Source organism: Penaeus chinensis, chromosome 12 (genome assembly GCF_019202785.1).
Source record: "Penaeus chinensis breed Huanghai No. 1 chromosome 12, ASM1920278v2, whole genome shotgun sequence".
NCBI classification, from domain to species: domain Eukaryota; kingdom Metazoa; phylum Arthropoda; class Malacostraca; order Decapoda; family Penaeidae; genus Penaeus; species Penaeus chinensis.
The window spans coordinates 9,442,241-9,464,740 of record NC_061830.1 but is presented as its reverse complement, the minus strand read 5'-3'; the positions used below and the strand labels follow the sequence as shown (position 1 = coordinate 9,464,740).

Below are 22,500 nucleotides of genomic sequence, written 5' to 3'. Positions count from 1 at the left end.
AAATTAAAACGTTAGTAATCATATGGAGGAATCTATAACAACACTCAAGAAATTAAAGCATTGATAACTATTTCAGTGCACCGACAAATACTAAGTACATACACACACACACACACACACACACACACACACACACACACACACACACACACACACACACACACACACACACACACACACATCTATAACCCCTTAACAACCCCTAAAAAGTGGTCATCTCCCCTTTCCTGACGCTCCCCTCGACCCCGCCACCAGCGAGATCAGCTGACAAAGGGACGTTACAGAGGACTACGCAGAATTTTATAACGCAATTTTTTTTCTTATTTCTAAGTATCACTGGTGTTAGTGTAGGCCTATATTAACACTATGAGATGGAATAAACTAAATGTTGCTTCTTGAATAGTTGTTGAATGATAAAAAAGTTGCTTCTTGAATAGTTGTTGAATGATAAAAAATAGAATAATTGTGAAACATAATAAGAAGAAATACATTATGCGCTATGTAATAATATAAATACCATGTATTTTAGCAAACCAAAAAATTAAGTATTCACATTATCCTTTGTCTGCAAAAGGCGATCAACTGATGTTTGTATCTAATGTAATACTATATTAAAAAATATAAGTTCACGCAAAAATTGCACGCGCACACCACACACACAAACACACACACAAAAAAAAAAAAAAAAAAAAAAAAAAATATACACGGGCATTCACACTCACACGAACACAATAACATAACGGAAGATCTAGCTTGTAGTTTAACGATTTAGCTGCGTAATAACTTAATCGCTTTTGTGACACAGTTTCGCCTCCAGTTCCAGCCTCGCCCGAGATTCTATAAATAGTAAATCCTTTCAAACAGGTTCTTTTTTTCCTTCAACTCAGGTGAAAAAAATAGGCTTAAATTCAGCTTTAGGCTTAACATGAGCTAAAAATAACTATTTTCGTTCTTCTTAATTTTGACCTTAACCAATCTTGTATTAAAAGATACATTTAGGTAGAGACCCCCCACTTACAGCTAAAATGAGAAAAAAAATTGCAACCGTGGCCATTTTTTTTTTTGTCCTTACCATAGGTCAATTCTTATCCTTTTCTCGTGATCTCTCCTTCTCTCCTACTCCCCCCCTCTCATCACCCCCCCTTCCCTTCGCTCCCACTCATTCTACGACCCCCTCCCCCTCTGCTCTTTCTAACCCCACCGATCCCCCTACCCCTACAGCTCTCCCCCTTCCCTCTGCCCCCTCTCACCCAACACGGGACAATATGGTCCCCTGCCAAGGCAAAACACATAGAGACCCATTCCCGTGCTATGTTTTTTTCCCCCGATTGTCTGTGTGTCTGTCTGACTCCACACCCTCCTCCCTCCCTCTCCCTCTTCCTCTCCTTCCTCTCTCTCGCTCTCGCTCTCTCGCTCTCGCTTTCGCGCTCTTGCTTTCGCACTCTCTCTCTAGCTCTCATCCCCACCGCTTCCCCATATTCGATCGACCCTTATCTCTCCCTTCCCTCCTTCGCCTCCATTTACCCCTCCCCTCCGTGCTCCCCCCCCCTATCCCCATTCCCTCTACTCGTGTGACCAAGCCAAGGACAAGCCATTTTAAGCACTAGGTTAGGCTTAAAAATCTTGGGTTAATCTTCAAGAAAGACGCAAAGGAGATGGAGGAAAAATAAATCCTGAAATGTGAGGTGAGGGGAGGCGGGGAAGGGGAGAGGTGGGAGGAGGAGGAGGAGGGGGAGAGGTGGGAGGAGGAGGAGGGGGAGGGAGGGGAAGGCAACGACGAAGGGAGGGCGTGGGAAGGGTCTTCCACCCCCCCCCCCTCCCTTTCCAAGGTCCACCCCTCCTCATACGGCCTTTAACCCCCCCCCCCTCCTTCCCCGTTGCTGGGCCATCAAAAAGGATAAAATGCTATCCCTTAATTGGTAGTCCGGTAACCATGTGGTAATTTCGTCTATGGTAATTATTAGCCTAACAATAAAGGCAAGTTTATTATTATTATTTTTTTTTTAATGCATCCTATCAAAACGATCTTTTGCAAACCGAAGTGTGTATCACTGTCAAGTTCATACTTATTCATGTCTCTTTCCATCAGTATGTCCAACACTACCCATTATCAATTATCATTTGAAATCCCTAGGAACAAACTTCAGTGAGCTAGACCTTAGCAAGAACTTATTCAAACCTACTAAGTATAAAACTATCTTGAACTATCTTGATTCAAAACCGTTAATACACTCAACAGTATATCCCGCCTTCTTGTGATTCTTGCAATATAGATATGTATATATGTATATATATATATATATATATATATATATATATATATATATATGTGTGTGTGTGTGTGTGTGTGCATGTGCATGTGTATTTTTATATATACATATATATATATATATATATATATATATACACACACACACATATTACCCTATTTTTCTTTGCTAATACGAGCGATCAGCCATAAAATATATTCAGGTTTTATATTAGAATGGCAAGCAAAACTTCTTTTACATTGTGTTAAAAACTCTTATTTCGAAGATTTATTTTATTTTCTCTTTCTCTCGATTTTTGTATAATGTAAATGATCATAGTTCTTAACCCAAATACCACACATTTATGTTCGGTAACTTTTTTTTTTTTTTTTATGTGAATTTCTGTCTAGCTCCACATGTGCCCAGCCAGCAAGGAGTCTATCAGCAGGCCCTTGTGACCACTCCTGATTTCCCCTATCACTGAATTGGCGGGAAAATGTGTGTTTCTGTTTAATACAATTGATATCGATACTGTTATTATTGTTATTGAGGTTATGATTATTAAATTGTTATTAAAGTCTTGGTAACATTTAAGACCATGAAATAATACAAAAGGCCATTTCCAAAAGCCAAGAAAAAGAGTAAACAGGTGAGATAAGTAGGACTAATAACTGACTCCTTGGTGATTAAGCACTTAATAAACTTGTATTACAGTGGGCATGGTATGTATTCTTGCCATCCGTGCCGATTGGGTTAATCCAATATGTTCAATCGTAGTGATAGCCATAGCTTTAGTAACAGCGACAGTAGCAGTAGTGACAGTTGTACAACAGCAGCCGTTGCAACAGGAACTAGCATTCGCATGCCCGTCACCTCCTTAACATCCTTCGCATAGAGAGACCGAGGAAGCGAAATGAAGCGAAGGTAAACAAATGTTCCCCTTCACCCTAAACTCTGGCCAGAAAGGTGCGGCAACATCTCCTGGAGCCTTTCATCGTTGCAGCGTCTTCCTGAAGATACCTATCGAGGCACCTCTTTTTTCTCTCTCTCTGGCTCTCTCTCCTCCACCTCTCGGGCTCTGTTTTTGTCTCTCCTATATGTCTCTCTCCTCTATGTCTCTCTCCTCTACGTCTCTCTCCTCTACGTCTCTCTCCTCTATGTCTCTCTCCTCTATGTCTCTCTCCTCTATGTCTCTCTCCTCTATGTCTCTCTCCTCTATGTCTCTCTCCTCTATGTCTCTCTCCTCTATGTCTCTCTCCTCTATGTCTCTCCCTCTCCATCTATGTCATTCTGTCTCTCTCCCTCTCCATCTATGTCATTCTGTCTCTCTCCCTCTCCATCTATGTTATTCTGTCTCTCTCCCTCTCCATCTATGTCATTCTGTCTCTCTCCCTCTCCATCTTTGTCATTCTGTCTCTCTCCCTCTCCATCTGTGTCACTCTGTCTCCCTCCCTTTCCGTCTATGTCACTGTCACTGTCTCTCTCCCTCTCCATCTATGCCACTGTCTCTCTCTCCCCATCTATGTCATTCTGTCTCTGCCAATATGTTACTATGTCAATTTGTCTTCCTGTCTCTATGTCACTGTGTCTCTGTCTAGCCTATTATCCCCCTCTTTTGCTACTTTTACTCCCTCTCTCCAGTGTTCACACTTTTGTCTGCCATTTCTTCTCTTTATATTTTTTGCTCTATCTTCCCTGTCATCCCTGTTTCTTATTCCCCGTAGTTGATTTACTCTCTTTTTTTCTTTCCTCTTCGGTCTCGCCACCCTTCCTTTCTAAATTTCTCTCCTCTCCCTGACACCATTTTTTTTTCCTATGACATTTCTCTCCTTCTCCCCATCTATCTCCTGCTTCTACTCCCACCCCTCTCTCTCTCCTGCTTCTACTCCCACCCCTCTCTCTCTCCTGCTTCTACTCCCACCCCTCTCTCTCTCCTGCTTCTACTCCCACCCCTCTCTCTCTCCTGCTTCTACTCCCACCCCTCTCTCTCTCCTGCTTCTACTCCCACCCCTCTCTCTCTCCTGCTTCTACTCCCACCCCTCTCTCTCTCCTGCTTCTACTCCCACCCCTCTCTCTCTCCTGCTTCTACTCCCTCTTCTACTCCCTCTTCTACTCCCTCTTCTACTCCCTCTTCTACTCCCTCTTCTACTCCGTCTTCTACTCCGTCTTCTACTCCCTCTTCTACTCCCTCTTCTACTCCCTCTTCTACTCCCTCTTCTACTCCCTCTTCTACTCCCTCTTCTACTCCTTCTCCCTCTCCCCCTCTCTCTGTCTCTCATACCTTCCATCCACTTTCTGCAAGGCGGTACTGTATACAATTTTAATCGGGGAGAAATCAGATCTCTTGACGGGAAGGAGAGAGAGAGAGAGAGAGAGAGGAGAGGAGAGGAGAGGAGAGGAGAGGAGAGGAGAGGAGAGGAGAGGAGAATGGCAGGAAAGTAAAGGGGAAAAAGGAAGAGAAGGGGAGAGGAGATGGGGAGGAGAGGGAATGGAAGGGAATGGAAGGGCAGGGGAGGAAAGAAGAGAAGGTGAAAAAAAGAGAAGGGGGAAGAAGGAGAAGAGAATGGGAGGAGTTTAATATCCTTGGAGGCATGAGAGGGGTGAAGGGGTGGGGGGATGGGGGGTAACTGCCCTTTACCCTCGCGGAACTGAAGTCGAGACAGCGTCGATGCGTACGTGCCGGGACCGACCCAGTGCCGCGTCGACCACTGGTCTGTCTGGAGTCTGGACCTTCAATTATTCCTTCAGAAATGATAAGGAAAGCCACCCACTTTGTCCCCCTATCTACCTGCCTATCCCTCCCTCCACCTCTCTTCCATTCTCCCTTTTTCTCCCGTTCACCAAGCCAATTCGTCCTCCCTACTCCCACCCCCCCAATCTCTCCCCATCCCCCTCCCTCTCCGCCATCCACACCGATCCCCCCTACCTCCACACCACTTTCCCCTACCCTATATCTCCTCTCCTCATCCCCCTCCCTTTCCGCAATCCCCCCCCCCCCGATTCCCCTTACCCTACACTCCTCCCCCCACCCCCTCCCTCTCCACCATCCCCCCGATTCCCCCAACCCTATACTCCTCCCCCCCTCCCTCTCCACCATCCCCCCACTTCCCCCTACCCTATACTCCTCCCCCCGCCCCCTCTCTCTCTCCGCCATCCACCCCCACTCTTAACAAGAGAGTATCTCGTGTCATCTTCGGTTTCAAGGAGTACTAATTGGTCCCGCATAGGTTCTGCGTTTTCTATATTCATTCTTTTTTTATCAAGATTAATCCTTTCGAGGGCAAATTGGGGGCACAATGGTCGGGGAAATGTAGATCTAGTTCATGAGATAAGGTATTTTGCAATGTATTTGAATATGGAGGTAATGGTGCTCCATTATACCCAATTCCTTTCGCTCTCCTTTATATGTGTGTATATATATAATGTATGTATATATATATATATATATATATATATATATATGCATATGTATATATATTTATACATATACATATATATACATACATATATGTGTGTGTGTATGTATAGATGTATGCATGTATACAAATATACATACTTACACATATATATACATATATACATATATAAACATATATATATACATGTACATATGTACCTGAATGCATACATACACTCTGCCTCTCCTCCTTATCCTCTCTCTTTCTCCCTCTCCCTCGTTCTCTTTCTCATACATATTTACAAATATACATTCATACATTTTCCCCTCTCACTCTCTCTCATTTACTCCTTAGCTTTTCTTTCTCTGTTCCTCTTTATTTCTCTTTCCACAATTAGAAAAAAAAAATGCTAATAAATAAATAAATACAAAGTTATGTAACGCGAGACAGAGCTAGGCGCGGCGTACCCTGTGACCCTCTGAATTTCAAGCCCGTTCACCTGATGTTATTATAGTTACGTACGACCCGAAAAAAAAAAAAGTTGATCTAAAATCGCTGTCTCATCACCTCGCCCTTTGTTATTCTTACTTACGTCACACAGCAGCTAGAAGATATTTATTTTGTCTGCTGTGTGGTGCAGTGGTAGCATCCTCGTCTAGCAATGTTGCACCGCCAGTGGATGGTTACCCCGGCCATTCCTTGCACACAGGGGATTGTTTAGTAACACTATAAACACAGCTATAATTTGATTGAGGTCACAAGAGCCTGCCACACCAAACTCTAAATTATTATTATTATTATTAATTATTATAAAATGCACGCTGTTCATCTTGAAATCCTAACCTGTTAACCTCGACGTTGTTAGGCATATTGTTTACGTCACAAACATGGTACATTTCTTTGGTAAATGCCAAGGAAAACTTCTGGAACACTGAACTATTTTCATCCTGCATAATACACGATAGCAAACTTCTTAACGTGAACAGTTTCTTTTTTTTTCTTTTTTTTCTGGCATGTGTGTGTGTGTGTGGTGTGTGTGTGTGGTGTGTGTGTGTGGTGTGTGTGTGTGGTGTGTGTGTGTGTGTGTGTGTGTGTGTGTGTGTGTGTGTGTGTGTGTGTGTGTGTGTGTGTGTGTGTGTGTGTGTGTGTGTGTGTGTGTGTGTGTGTGTACGCGCGCGTGTAGGGAGATCCGTACGTTCGTGCGTAGGGCCTACGTGCGTGTACACGTATGCAATTATTAAATTTTCATTAACCATTTAACTTCCTCTTCTGTCCAAACCGGTCACAGCGCTCGTGCCGCACTCCCACCAGGCCGCATGTCCATAAGATCCTCCCGAAGAAGCCCCGGTTCACGCCGACCGTTCAACAAGGGACATGCGCCGTAAGAAGCCCTACCGGAGGCCTTTTTGTCGGGGTGACTAAACTGATTTGGGATGCGGACGGTCTGGTCATCTCTCCTGCCGCCTCGCACTCCAGTCTTCCTCCTTGCGATAAGTTTACTCTGGGTATAGTGTGTGTGTGTTTGTGTGTGTACGTGTGTGGGAAAAGTGTGTGTGGGGAAATGAAAAGTGTATGTGGGTGTGTGTGTGGGGGGAGGGGGAAGATTGTGTGTATGTGTGCGTGTGTGCGCGCGCATGTGTATATATGTGTTTATGTGTTTATGTGTGTATATGTGTGTATGTGTATATATGTGTATGTGTATATATGTGTATGTGTATATATGTATATGTGTATGTGTGTATATGTGTATGTGTGTATATGTATATATGCGTGTATATGTATATATGTGTATATGTGTATGGGGGTGTTAAGACTGTATGAATAGTAATTCCATTGATCTTTATTTTTATCTGCCATTAGCTTACTCTTCCACTCCCCCTTTCTCCCCTACTTATTCTGTCCTTACCATACCTTATCTCTATTTCTATCTCTCATTCTTTCCAACAATCACTTAGTCATTCTCATCCTTACATTCCTTTTCATTCTCTCTCCCCCTCTCCTTCTCACTCTCCCTCCTCCCTTTCCTTCTCTTCCCCATCTTTTCCCCTCCTCCTCCTTCTCCTTTTCCGCCCCCCTCCCCCCCTCTCTCTCCTTTCTCCTTCCCGCCCCCTCTCTTCTTCCTTTCCCTATTTCCCCCTTCTTCTATATCCTCCTCTCCTCTTCCACCCTCTATCCTTTTTTTCACAACCTCCATCTCCCTCTTTCCCACCCCCAATCTTTCTGCTTCCATCACCACCCCCCCGTCACTCTACCTCCCTTTCCCTACCTCCCCCTCTCCTATCCGTCCTGCTATTCGCCCACACGAGAGACTCACAGACTCACTCTCCTATAGCGGCTCATAGTCCCAAGCAACGGCTGTATCAATAATACCTATTAATAGTGATGAGAGTTTATAAGAAGTGCCTCCCATGAACTGACTACCTGCCTGCGCTCCTCCTCCTTTCTCTCGCGCCCCTTCCCCCTCCTACCTATCCCACCCCTTTTTATGTCCCTGCTTAACACCTTAATGTTCTGCTGAATGCTATTTTCGTTCCTGCTTGACAATCTGCTTGTCCTTGCCTGACATTTCTGAGGCCCGACTTGACACCCCTCTCTTTTTTGCCTGACACTTGTGTATCTCTGCATGACACCCGCTATGTCCCCGCTTTATTTTTTTTCCACAACCTTGCTTGACACCAATGTGTCATTTTCTTGACACCCTTCATGCCACTTCCTTGACTCCTTGACACCGTGTCAAGTCATTTCCTTGACACCTTCCTCTTCCTCTGCTTAACACTCACCCTCACATACACTCAGCACACGGAAAAGAGTAAACACGAATCACACACTCACTTTAACTGGAATGAACACAGGTATTCACAACAGCGGCGTGGAGGAGGGGGGAGGGGGAGGGGGTGGGGGAAAGACAGGAGAAGTGTGATGACGTCACAGCCGACCTTGAGGAAGGTTAAAGAGACACTCGGGCGCCGCCTGCCTGGTGTTGTCCTGCCGACGGACGACCTTTGCCTCGCCTGCCCCGCCCTAGTCAGGTCAGGTCACTCGTGCCACGCCCAGCTCGAACTAGGTCAAGTTCATCTGAGCCCGTGCCCTTTGAGGATGTCAGTGAGGAGGGCATTCCCAAATACACAAGCAAATGAGCTCTCTGTCTGTCTGTCTGTCTGTCTGCCAGTGTCTGTGTTTCTATCTCTCGCTTCTCCTCCCTTTCCCTATCTCTCTCTCCCCCTTTCCCTATCTCTCTCTCCCCCTTTCCCTCTCTCTCTCTCCCCCTTCTCCCTCTTCCCTTTCCCTCTCTCTCTCTCCTCTTTCTCCCTCCTCCCCCTCCACTCTCTATCTCATAAAAAAAAAAAAAAAAAAAAAAATATATATATATATATATATATATATATATATATATATATATATATATATATAAAACACCACCACCATCAACACGAACAAAACACAAACAAAAAATAAAAAAATAAAACAAATCTTACCTTCCACCCAAGGTTCTCAAAGAAGGTGCAGAGTCTGGACTGGCCCGTCGTCTTGCCTCCACACGGACCTGGGGCGAAGAAAAGGAATTGATTAAAAGGCCGGCTAATCACACCAATCAGCTGACATTGGGGCGGGTTTATTAGGCGACGAAGGTACTTCTCATATCCACTGGCAGTTGAGGCTAATTGTGAGGTGCTGTGCGAGCGATTGTGTGAATGTGTTTTTCAGTGTGTGTGTGTGTGTGTGTGTGTGTGTGTGTGTGTGTGTGTGTGTGTGTGTGTGTGTGTGTGTGTGTGTGTGTGTGTGTGTGAGAGTGAGAGAGAGAGAGAGAGAGAGAGAGAGAGAGAGAGAGAGAGAGAGAGAGAGAGAGAGAGAGAGAGAGAGAGAGAGAGAGAGAGAGAGAGTAAATGCATGCGACATATTATCTCATATTTATTTTTTTAAGAAAACCTCTTTCGCAACTGCCTAACGGGCAACCATAATGATATGATAAAAATACGAACCTAAGTAAACGGTGTCTATCTACAGAATAAATAGAAGTCACAATTCTTAATACGCGAACACGCTGAAGAATAACAAAAAAAACATGTGTGTTATTGTTCTCACACACACAACACACACACACACACACACACACACACACACACACACACACACTAACACACTAAAACACACTAACACACTAACACACTAAAACACACTAAAACACACTAAAACACACTAACACACACTAACACACACTAAAACACACTAAAACACACTAAAACACACACAAGTTTACCAAATGAAATATTAAAGTTGCAGACCCGCGCCCTCTCACTCCTCCCGGCCACGGCGCCTTCTTCAGTATCTTACACCTGTCTAGCTTCTCGCCCTTTCGCACCTGCTTTGCCAAGTGCTTGCGGGCGCGTACAACTCTCCTTTTCACATGCTTAGAGCGCTTGTAGTCTCATTTATCTCTACACCTGTTTTAGAAAGTGCTTGCAGGCATGTTGCATTCTCCTTTGCGCTTGCTTAAAGATTGCTTGCCGGTTTTGATTTTTCTTTCTTCCCATCTGTTTTAGGAAGTGTGTGCGTCTTGTCTATTTCTGCACTTGCTTTACAAAGTGCTTGCAATACCGTCTATCGCTGCACTTGCTTTACAAGTGCTTGCAATAACCGTCTATCGCTTCAATTGCTTACAAAGTGCTTGCAATAACCGTATATCGCTTCACTTGCTTTACAAAGTGCTTGCAATAACCGTATATTGCTTCACTTGCTTTACAAAGTGCTTGCAATAACCGTCTATCGCTTCACTTGCTTTACAAAGTGCTTGCAATAACCGTCTATCGCTTCCCTTGCTTGACAAAGTGCTTGCGATACCGTCTATCGCTGCACATGCTTTACAAAGTGCTTGCGAAGTCGTATTACTTTGTACTTCCTTTAAGAAACTCATTTCTTCGTACCTGTTTTATCTTCCTTTATCTCTTTTGGCAAGTGTCTGCGGGGATCGTACCCTCCCCCCGCTGCATGTTTTGACAAATGAATGCAAATCTGTGTTCTTTCGCACTTGTTGAAACAGTGCTTGCAAAATTGCATCTCTTCTAATTTGCTTTACTTTGTGCTTGCAAAGTTCTTTCCCACTTGCCCCTACTGCGCTTGTGCGTTCGTACTTTCTGGTGCAAGCTTGTCTGACTGACCAAGAGCTGGAATGTCTTCCCTGGTAAATATACGTCTGTAAAGCTGTTCTACTGGATACGGCTACGTCAACTTCAACTTTTTCCCTTTTTTATTTCTGTTTCCATCTATTCCTCCTATTTTCTTCTATTTCTAGCTCTACACTTGTTTCCCCCCTATTCTACTCTTCCTATCTTCCTATCCCTATCTTTCTCTGCATTATCCTCTCCCCTACCTGTCTTTCTCCCTTTTCCTCCCATATCCATCTCCACAATAGTTCCCCCTTTACTCCTCTCTCTCTCTCTCTTCATCTCTCTCTCTCTTCATCTCTCTCTCTCTTCATCTCTCTCTCTCTTCATCTCTCTCTCTCTTCATCTCTCTCTCTCTTTCATCTCTCTCTCTCTTTCATCTCTCTCTCTCTTCATCTCTCTCTCTCTTCATCACTCTCTCTCTTCATCACTCTCTCTCTTCATCACTCTCTCTCTTCATCACTCTCTCTCTTCATCAGTCTCTCTCTTCATCACTCTCTCTCTTCATCACTCTCTCTCTTCATCACTCTCTCTCTTCATCTCTCTCTCTCTTCATCTCTCTCTCTCTTCATCTCTCTCTCTCTCTCTTCATCTCTCTCTCTCTTTTCATCTCTCAACCTATCTCTCTGCATTAAGAACTCCCTCAGGCTCTCCCTTCCTCTTTGCCTCTATTTCCATCTCTACAATAGTTTCTAGTATTTAAAGATTTATCCTCAAAGCACCTACATGTCACCCTAGAAGTACCTAAACAAATCACAGCCCAATACACCTGCTTGACACACAGCTCAGTAACTGTTCGTTTATACACATGTCCTACTTTTACATGTGTACGTGTGTGTATGTGTGTGTACGTGTGTGTACGTGTGTGTGTGTGTGTGTGTGTGTGTGTGTGTGTGTGTGTGTGTGTGTGTGTGTGTGTGTGTGTGTGTGTGTGTGTGTGTGTGTACGTGTGTGTGTACGTGTGTGTGTACGTGTGTGTGTACGTGTGTGTGTGTGTGTGTGTGTGTGTACGTGTGTGTGTGTGTGTGTGTGTGTGTGTATGTGTGTGTGTGTGTGTGTGTGTGTGTACGTGTGTGTGTGTGTGTGTGTGTGTGTGTGTGTGTGTACGTGTGTGTGTGTACATGTGTGTGTACGTGTGTGTGTACGTGTGTGTGTGTGTGTGTGTGTACGTGTGTGTGTGTGTGTGTGTGTGTGTGTGTGTGTGTGTGTGTGTGTGTGTGTGTGTGTGTGTGTGTGTGTGTGTGTGGGTGTGGGTGTGGGTGTGGGTGTGGGTGTGGGTGTGTGTGTGGGTGTGGGTGTGGGTGTGGGTGTGGGTGTGTGAGCGCGCGTGTGCGTTCGTATGTGCGTTAGCGTGTGCATTCGTATGTATGTTCGTGTGTGTGTTCCTACGTATCCATTTGCGTATTTAAGTATATGTCTCCGCTTGTGTGTTTACATTTGCGTTCTTTATCAACATTTTCTTTGCCGTTTGCTGTTGCCGAGCTAAAGTTTTCTCTCTGTTGCATGGTCTAAGGGCGAAAAGAGGAATTGGAATAAAGGAAGAGGAATGAAGAAAGAGAAAGAAGAGGGAGAGGGAGAGGGAAAAGGAAAGGGGAAGGAGGAGGAGGGTGATATGGAAGAGAGACGAAAAAGGAGAAAGATATGAAGATAAAAAAAAAATGGAGTGAAGAGAAATAAGAAGAAAAAAGAAGTCGACGACGAAAGACGAGTTGTTTTTTCACCATATTTGTTCTCACAGACGAAGCAGGTGAGACAAAGAGAAAATAAAAGTGACAAAATAATAACCATAAATAGTCAGAAAAAAAAAACATTAATTTGCATTTTCTATTAACATCAACAACAACAAAAACATTTGCATACATGACCTTATGACCCCAACAAAACCGCATCCAATTTTTTACAAAACATGACCTCCGTCGTGCCCTCTGTGTGTGTGTGTGTGTGTGTGTGTGTGTGTGTGTGTGTGTGTGTGTGTGTGTGTGTGTGTGTGTGTGTGTGTGTGTGTGTGTGTGTGTGCGCGCGCTCGTTCGTATATGCGTTCTTATGTGAGTTAGCGTGTGCATTCGTATGTATATTCGTGTGTGTTCCTACGTATTCATATGCGTATTAATGTATCTACGTCTCCGCTCGCGTGTTTACATTCGCCTTTGCATCACCGTTTGTCCCTATACCTGTAGATATATCTTAACGCATGTATGTGCGTAAATGTGTCTACACCAGATCCGCGAAGAGCTTACCAAGGCCGCCTACCAAAGTCCCCGAGGCAGGCCTAAAAATACCACGACACTCGCAGAACTCGCCCTCGTCCAAAACATGATTGTGCGCCTCTGGGGGAAGTTATTCGGCGATGATGTTCGTCATTACAGTGCTCTTGTGGTGTTCTTGTGGTCGGCTTGGGATGTTATTTGACATTATACTCGCCACTAGGTGGGTCGTTAGGGTGTTCCGAATAAGGTATGCGCTTTGTGTTATTACTATGATCACCATGCGAGATATATGTGTATACATATATAAAACACACACACACACACACACACACACACACACACACACACACACACACACACACACACACACACACACACAGAGTGAGATACATAGCTAGATAGATATATATAGATAGTGAGAGAGAAGAAGGAAGGAAGAGAGGAAGAGAGAGACACACACAGAAAGAGAGAGAAAGAGAGAGAGAGAAAGGGAAAGAGAGAGGAGTGGAATAACGAAAGAAAGAACGATATTAAAGATATTAAAGGAGAGAGAGAAAAAAAAAAAAAATTTTGTTTTTGCAAGTCTCACCAACAAAGAAAAACAAACAGAAATAAAAATAAAAAAGGTCACACATACACTGCAGTATAATCACAGCCTAATGAAGATGTAGACGTCATTAACTTGATTCATAATCCCCTGTGGCGATGACATTCAAGAAGGTTCCTTGGGCATGGCGTGTCACACACCGTAAACCGCGACTTAAATCGATTAACTGGGGAAAACTCCTCACGAGAAATTAAGGTCAAATTTCCGTCTTCTAGCTTTCCTTATGGATGGATAGGAAACAGGCAGTAACTTGTTTCTTTCTCCTTCTATCTTCCTTTTCTTCTCTCTCTGTCTGCGTTTCCTTCATCTCTCTTTTCATAATGTCCGTCAGTCCGTCCGCATGTCCGCCTATCTCTCCCTCTCTCCCTCTCTCCCTCTCCCTCTCCCTCTCCCTCTCCCTCTCCCTCTCCCTCTCCCTCTCCCTCTCCCTCTCCCTCTCCCTCTCCCTCTCCCTCTCTCTCTCTCTCTCTCTCTCCCCCATTCCCCTATATCCTTCTCCTTCTCCCGAGGTTTCTGACTAAATGAACAGTGAGTACCTGGAGTGCAGCCTATCATTAACGGGAATACCAGCTGGTACGTGGCCCACTGCCATTTGAAAAAAAATCTGGTTGTTACACATCTCCTGGCGGTAATTAATGCAAATCTTATTCATGGTCATTATATTTTTTTAAGAAGAATATAAGTACAAAGAGAAAATAAATTCAGTAGAAATTTCAATATGCATAATATATGAGAAAAAAACAAAAACACTGAAACCCACTGATAAAATAAACCAATGTACAACACAAAAATGAAATAAAATTTAAAAAATATATGAAAACGACATTCATCACAGTAAAAAAAAAAAAAATAATAATAATATCTATAATCAAAGCATATAACAAACCAGATGTTCATATCACAGTGAACATTACACCCCCACTGGCAGAAAGTAAAATAAAAAATCAAGAAAAAAGAAAGAATAAAAAGAAAGAAAAAAAGAGAAAGAAAAAACAAAAAACAAAAAAACTTTAAACGTAAGCAGTAAAACCGGTTTCAAGGTCTACGATAAATGTTCTTGCGTGGAACACCTCTATTCTTTGTTATTGTTCTGTTCTTTGTTCTATATTATGAGTCGTAATTCAAAATATCTTTATAACAATTCTTACGTAGGAAAGGGGAGGAAACTTATGAACAAGCAATAGTGAAACTGATATTACTAAAGACATGTACAAAAAAAAAGCATAAACAGACGCACACACTCACGTACACACAAACATTAACATACAAACACTAAATTACACCCAAACAAACAAACAAATAAATAACCCAAAGACACCTCTAGCAACCCCTCGTTCAACGCACTCCCTCTTACCCCCCCCTTTCCTCCCCCCCCCCGTCCTCAGCCCCTGGCCCATTTTCACCCCCCCTCGCTTACCCTCCTACCCTCCCCCTTCCGCCACCTTCCCTCCCCTATCCCCCATCCCCTTCCCCTACCCCTACCCCCTTCCCCTGCCCTCTCCCCCACCCTCCACTACACGCCCCTCCCCTCCCCTACCTTCCATCCCCCAACCAAACACACACACACACACCTGGCCGGGTCATGCAACGCGGTTCCTGTTGCAACTTTGCAATATCTGCCGGGACTGCATTGATTCGTAATCCGCAGATGCACATTATACCGTGGAGCCGCGTTATGGAAAAGGGTCGCGTCTGCACGGACGCTGGTACATTAAAAAAAAGTGCACCGCAAAAACAGACATACACTTGGCCGTTATGGAACACACTCACTCACTCACTCACTCACTCACTCACTCACTCACTCACTCACTCACTCACTCACTCACTCACTCACTCACTCACTCACTCACTCACTTTTTTCTTCCCTCTCTCTAAAGCTCATGCACAGACATGCAAACTAGATCAGCTGCACACGCAAGCACATAAGACAGAACCGAGCAAGCAAACAGGCAGAGTAAGAACAGCCATTTAATCAAAACAAGCAAGAACATTCACACATGCATATGATAACAAGCAAGCACATTCCCGCAAGCAAATAATAACTCCCAAGCAAGCAAAATCAAGCCCACAAGCAAGGAAAGAACGACCTGGCAAGACTACTCTTGGCGGGAACCTTCGGCCGGCGGTCAGCTACTCTCGCTCGGTCTGCTTGCGTGCGTGCGTGCGTGCGTGCCTGCGTGGGCGTGGGGGAGATCTTTTCTCATTTCCTGATTTTGGGGAATCACGGCCGCGTCGGGATATCAAATGTTAGTGAGTCGATGCGTTTCCTTTTTTTTTTTTTTTTCTGCTTTTGCCTTCAGTCAGTTCTAGCTTTTTTTCCCCCTCTTCTTCCCGTTCTTCCTTCGCGTCTTCCTGCTTTTGGAAAGCTCTTTTTCACCCGTTTCCTTCGATGTCCGTTTCTCCTGGCACTTCCATTTTCGATAGTGTTCGATTTCAAAGTCTCTTTTTTTCCGGATTTCTCTTTTGTAATTTTGCTTTGGGTGATTCTTTTGCCTTTTCTCATTCTTGCTGTCGATAGGCCTTTATTCCTTCTCTTTTTTTTCTCTCTATTTTTTTTTTTTTTGCTGTCGATAGACCTATATTCATCCGTAATTTCATTTAGTTTTTTTTTCTTCTCATAAACACACACACACACACACACACACACACACACACACACACACACACACACACACACACACACACACAGGTTTCAAAATACACCCGCAGAGGTCCCCATCACGTGACCAGGTAGTGAACACACGTGGCTGACTTTTTTGGAGCATAAAATTGTAGAGGGAGGGATGGAGGGAGGAAGAGGGGGAGGGTGAGGGGGAGGGAGAGGGAAGTAGGGAGAGGGAAGTAGGGGGGAGGGAAGGGGGGAGAGGGGAGAGGGGGGAGGGGGGGAAGGGGAGAGGAAGAGGGAGGAAGGAGGAGGGAGAGGGAGAGAGAAAAAGAGAGAGGGAAAAGGAGGGAGAGAAAGAAACAACTCATAGGTTTATGGATTCTTTTCTGGTCCCAATTCATTAGTTTCCTCATATTTTCTTTTTCACGAGCTCAAGCGTACCTTCTTCGTCTTCACACCAAATTCTTCCCAGGGATGATCTCACGGCCAGATATGTGAAGTTTGTGCAGTATGTCAAGGTCATCTGGAATAGTTCCTCTCCCTCTCCCTCTCCCTCTCCCTCCCTCTCCCTCTCCCTCTCCCTCACCCCCCCCCCAACACACACGTGTGTGTGTGTGTGTGTGTACGTGCATGCGCGTGTTCCTTCATCTCCTTTTCCTTTTTTGCCCTTTATCCCTCTATCACCTTCTCTCGTTCCAAGCCTCAGTACCTGTCTCCTCATCTCTCCTATTCTCTCCTCCATTTTCTTTCTTCACTCCCCTTTTCCCATTCCCAGTGTTCTCCGAAGGGGCTTCTTCACTAATGCATCTCCCTACTCCCATCATACTACCAGAGGCCTCAAACGCCGATACAAAAACCCGACCAATATTTACTTCTACTTCTAAACGAACTCCTTAAACAACCAAAACAAAGAAAGGATCCATAAAGTTATCTGTATCAAAATCAGAAAATAATAATAATAACAATAATAATAATAATGATAATAACAATAACAATAATAATAATAATGATAATAACAATGACAATAACAATAATAGTAGTAGTAGTATTAATAGTAGTAGGAATAATAATAATAAACATATAACTGAACGAAAAGAATAAACATTTTCACCGCTGAGGGACATGTAGCCTCACAATCGCTTGGGATTATTAAAGGGAATTTTCTTGAAGGATTTAGCAATCCCTCTTCGACTTACATACCCACGTGTCATACGGAGGGCAAGGGAACAAAGGAACTACGTTAAAAGGAAAGGTAAAAATAGATATAAAAATAGAGAGTGAGAGACTCGGTTATGTCTTCGTTTCCTTGAAGGAAAGATGGAGAAAAATGACAATGGCAGTGACAATGGCAAGGGCAATGGCCGTGACAGTGAAAATGACAGTGACAATGACAACAACACTGGCAATAACAAGGGCAATGACAACGATAGGGATACAGATAACGATGATGATAATATTAACAAAAAAAAAAAAACAATAATACAAACCAAAACAAATGAAAAAAAAAAAAAAAAAGGTAAAATGACAAAACAAACCCAGCGACCCTTCCGAAAAGGAGCCTGCAGATAAAGCCACACCTTTCCGGGCCGAGGTTTAGGGTGAAAAGGGACGTTTGTTGACCCTTGCTTCGTTTCTTTTCATTTCATTCAGTTTGATTCATTTCATTCACTCGCTTCCACTCCATCCCGCTGAAATGGCGCACATGCGGAAGACGAATAATGATGGTAGTTGTTGTTGTTTTTAAGACTGTTGCTAATAATGCTTGGTGGTTAGTGCTCGAGATTAATGGTGATTAATCATTTTGATGATGATAATGATATATTTGATGATGATTTTGATGATGATTTTGATGATGATGATTTTGATGATGATTATTTTGATAATAATAATAATGATGATGATGATAATGATTACCAATTATGACGATGACGTCTGATAATTATTGATAATAATTACCACTACTGCAATCATTATAATTGTATTATCATTATCATAAACAAAATAAAAAGTCCAATCACAGCCCCCCCCCCAAAAAAAAAAAAGAATTGAAAAAAAAAACAAGAAAAAGCAACAGCAATACGAACAACAGAACCCTCCCTCCCCCACCCCCACACAAAAGCAAAAAAAAAAAACAAAACAAAAAAGAAACACCCGAACGTGACTTGGCAAAGCAACTCACGAGCTCGAGCCGGCGTTCAGTCATACCGATGTGACTATTAAGAGGCCATCTACCGCGAGCTTTGCTTATGCCATCCCGGCCGGGCATAACGAGGAAAGAAATGCCAGAAATGAATAAGGGAGAGGGGGGGGGGGGGAGGGTTACGAACTAGTGGGGAAATCAGTAGAGGGCATAGTAGTGCTAGTTCTGTCGTGAAGTCCGTGGGTATATAGTTTATATGCTTACTTGCCTGTCTCCCTTTCGGAACGTTTGTCTGGGAAATTTTCGAAAGTCGTTTGACTATACTCTACTTTACAAGACAGTATGCATGCGAATGTTGGTATGTTGTGCGTGCGTGCGTGCGTGCGTGCGTGCGTGTATGTGTGTGTGCGTGTGTGTGCGTGTGTGTTTATGTGTGTGTTTATGTGTGTGCGTGTGTGCGTGCGTGTGTGTGTGTGTGTGTGTGTGTGTGTGTGTGTGTGTGTGTGTGTGTGTGTGTGTGTGTGTGTGTGTGTGTGTGTGTGTGTGTGTGTGTGTGTGTGTGTGTGACTAATTTTCTCAGCCTAAGAAATCATACTAAAAGGCTTTTGATTCTCTTAATTGTGACATCATGTGGAGAGACTGCATGAGCTCTGTTGCATGCTATGTCTTGCACATCGGACATGCAAGCATTATCAATAATGCGGGTGGATGCGGTGGCAAAAATAATGGGTACAAACATATACTGTGTATGTGTGTATATATATATATATATATATATATATATATATATACATACATATATACAGACAGATAGATGTGGATATATATCTATATAATACATATCTAATACATCCATACATTATTAAATGCACGGCCGCGCACGCACGCGCGCACACACACACACACACACACACACACATCTATTTATCTATCTATCTATATATACATATGTATGTATATATGAATATGTACGTAAATATACATTCAAATGTACATCGCACTTCCGTAGAAACAGATGGCTATTACGATAACGACAAAACTAGCGAAAACAATAACCTCAATAACAACGATAACATTAATAGATACACAAATAACGAGCAAAAGACTGAACGCAAAGAAACAAATAGAATGCCAACGTGTATGCAACAGTGCAGCGACCTTAAAAGTGGGTACGACCCCCCCTTCCCTCCTCCCTCGCTCCTCCCCCGACTCCCCCCTTCTCTCCCTCGCCTCACCCCTTCCCCACCACATCTCCCTCGTCTTACTACCTTCCCCCTCCTCATCTCCCTCGCCTCACCCCCATCCCCCCTCCTCACTTCCCTTCGCCACTTTTCCCCTTTCCCCCTCACCCCCTTTCGTCTCCTCCATAACCCCTCTTCTCCCTCTCCCCCTTTTCATCCCGTCACCCCCTCTCCCGTCGATCTCGCTCACCTCGATCTCTCTCCCCATTACCTACTCACCTATACCGCCCCTTCCCCCTTCCCCATCAACCCCTCTCCCCTCGCCCCAGTACCCCTCACCTCCATTATTTTAAGTGCTGACTCATGCAAACCGTCAGACACCACGTGGTTGCCTCTGATGGTCGCCGCCATCTTGTTTGACCCCCTTCTGCTCCCCTGATCTGCTCTCCCCCCTACTCTACCCTTCCCCCCTCCCCCCTAAGATTCGATTCCCTTCCGCAAACAGATTCTCAGCACTCTGGCGCTAAGTTATCGATAGACATTTAGATTAGATTAGTTCCATATGTTCTCCGTCTCTGTTTTTTTTTCTCTCTCTCACTTCTTTCTTTCTTTCTTTCTTTCTTTCCGTCTCTCTCTCTCTTAGGTGCGTCCAATCGCTCACACAAATAAATATTCAGACACACAGATACACACAGGCAAAAGCAGACAGAGGCAGACAGACAGACACATACAAACGCAGACACAGACACGCATATGCTCACGAGTATTGTGATATTGATTGCGCTCTCATACTTTAATTTTGCATTTGTATGTCGCCCGTGTTCTAGTTTTCTTTTACTTGAATTTGTCTGCAGCGAATTTTGTTATATGCCCATAATTTTCTCTGTCGTCCTCACTCTTGTTATTACCCACCTTCCTCTTCCTTTTCCTCTTCCTCCTCCCTTTACCTCTTTCTTTAGTTAGAAGGAAAATGAGAGGGAAACGATTTTTCTCCCTTCTTTCCTTCCCTCCTTCCTTCCTTCCCTCCTTCCTTCCTCCCCCCCTTCCTTCCCTCCCTTCCTTCCCTCCCTCCCACCTTCTCCCTATTCCTCCTAACCTCTTCTTCTTCTCCCACCTTCTCCTTAACCCTCTCTCCTTCTCGCTCCAATCTTCCCTTAACAGAACGTACCTCCCGCCCACACAAGGACTACCTTTACTACGACGCTAAGAACACGTGCCTACAAAATCCTCATGTCTTTACTACGGCATCACTTCACCGATGCCATTCTGCCAACAGTGCAAGTGGCATCCGCTGGCACTGGTGGCACTGACAACGCGTGCCAAGAGTTTGGGATGACACGAGGCAAATAACGCGAGAGGGAAGCATAACAAGGGGGGTAGAAAGAGAAAGGAATGGGATAGGGAGGGAGGGAGGGAGAGGGGCTGGGGAGGGAGAGGGAGAGGGAGGGAGACGGAGAGAGAGAGAGAGAGAGAGAGAGAGAGAGAGAGAGAGAGAGAGAGAGAGAGAGAGAGAGAGAGAGAGAGAGAGAGAGAGAGAGAGAGAGAAGGAGAAGGAGAGGGAGAGGGAGAGGGAGAGGGAGAGAGAAAGAGAAAGAGAAAGAGGAAAAAGGAAAGCAAGATCTAAAATAAAATAAAGAAAAGGCAAAAAGGAGAAATGAGAAAAAGAAAACATAGAAGACCCGTGATAGAAAGGGGACAGGAGAGAAAGAAAGAAAAGAGGAAGTGAGAGAGAGAGGTTAACGGTGCCAACTTCGGAAAGTCAGATCATTGGCACCCTCTCTTACTATGCACATACGGACACGAACGCACTAAGGTATAAATTTGGGAAAAACAATTACACAGCCGGGTAGCCAAAAAGGGTTATGAAAATAAGCACCATGGTGAAAATGTCATTAACCATAACAACCATAATGGCGGCGATGATGACAAAAACAATGATAAAACTACTTCTACTAGGATAAATTACAACACAACAGCAACAGCAACAACAACAACACAACAGCAACAACAACAACACAACAGCAACAGCAACAGCAACAGCAACAACACAACAACAACAACAACTATTACTACGTTGATGATACTACTCCTACGCATCATTATTATCAACCTCATCATCATCCCCACATGAGGGAAGAGAGAACAGGATGAATGAGAAGAAGAGGCAAGAGAAAACAAGATGACGATGAATAGAAAAAAAGAGGTAAGAAAAATACGGCGGTGGGAGAGAGAGGGTAAAAGGGAGAAGAGAAGAGGGGTGATGGGCAGAAGAAGGGGAGAGGAGGAAGGTAAGAAAATAGATAAGAGGGAGGAGAGGGAATAGCGAGAGAGGTGCAAGAGATTAAGAATAATTCAGCTGACAAGTGCAGATGAGATACAGGCGACGAGTGAATGGGTGCGTGAGTAAGGAGGCGAGCTAATGACTCACCGAGCAAATGGGTGAGTGCGTGAGAGCATGGGCGTGTAAGCAGGTGAATGAATGGAATGAATGGGCGAGAGAGTGAGTGAGTGTGTGTATAAGAAAAGAACGGGAGATGAATAGAAGGAATGAATGGAAAATGGAAAAAAAAATAAATAAAAGAATGAATGAGTATGCGAATAAATGAATTAAATAAGAGTAAATGGGCTAAGGGCGAATGGAATAGAGGAATGAAACGAAAAAAAAAAGAGTGAGTGAGTGAACAAGACCAAATATCGAAAGTGAATAAAAATAAAACGTTCATTTTTTCATCTCTTTTTCCGAAACCACACACGCCAATCAGTGTCGCTTAATGACCAAGAAAACGGGAACAAAGTTTTTTTTTAAACGAATAAAAAAAGAACAAACACGAAAATAAAACCAACCACCTAAAAAAAAAAGAAAAAAACTAAAAAAAAAAAAAAATCAAATCATCTAAAAAAGGAAAAAAAAAAAAAAAAAAAAAAAAAGAAAAAAAAACAATCAGGTGAGC

The 22,500-nt window shown here is 43.7% G+C and overlaps 1 protein-coding gene across 1 annotated transcript in view; it reads right to left on the bottom strand.

The window, feature by feature from the left end:
- Positions 1–22,500, bottom strand: part of LOC125030908 (TRPL translocation defect protein 14-like) — an 88,480-nt gene that overhangs the window by 45,927 nt on the left and 20,053 nt on the right. Inside the window, exon 2 of the mRNA XM_047621251.1 lies at positions 9,124–9,191. Coding sequence (XP_047477207.1) covers positions 9,124–9,191 — 68 coding nt within the window. The remainder of the gene's footprint in view (positions 1–9,123; positions 9,192–22,500) is intronic.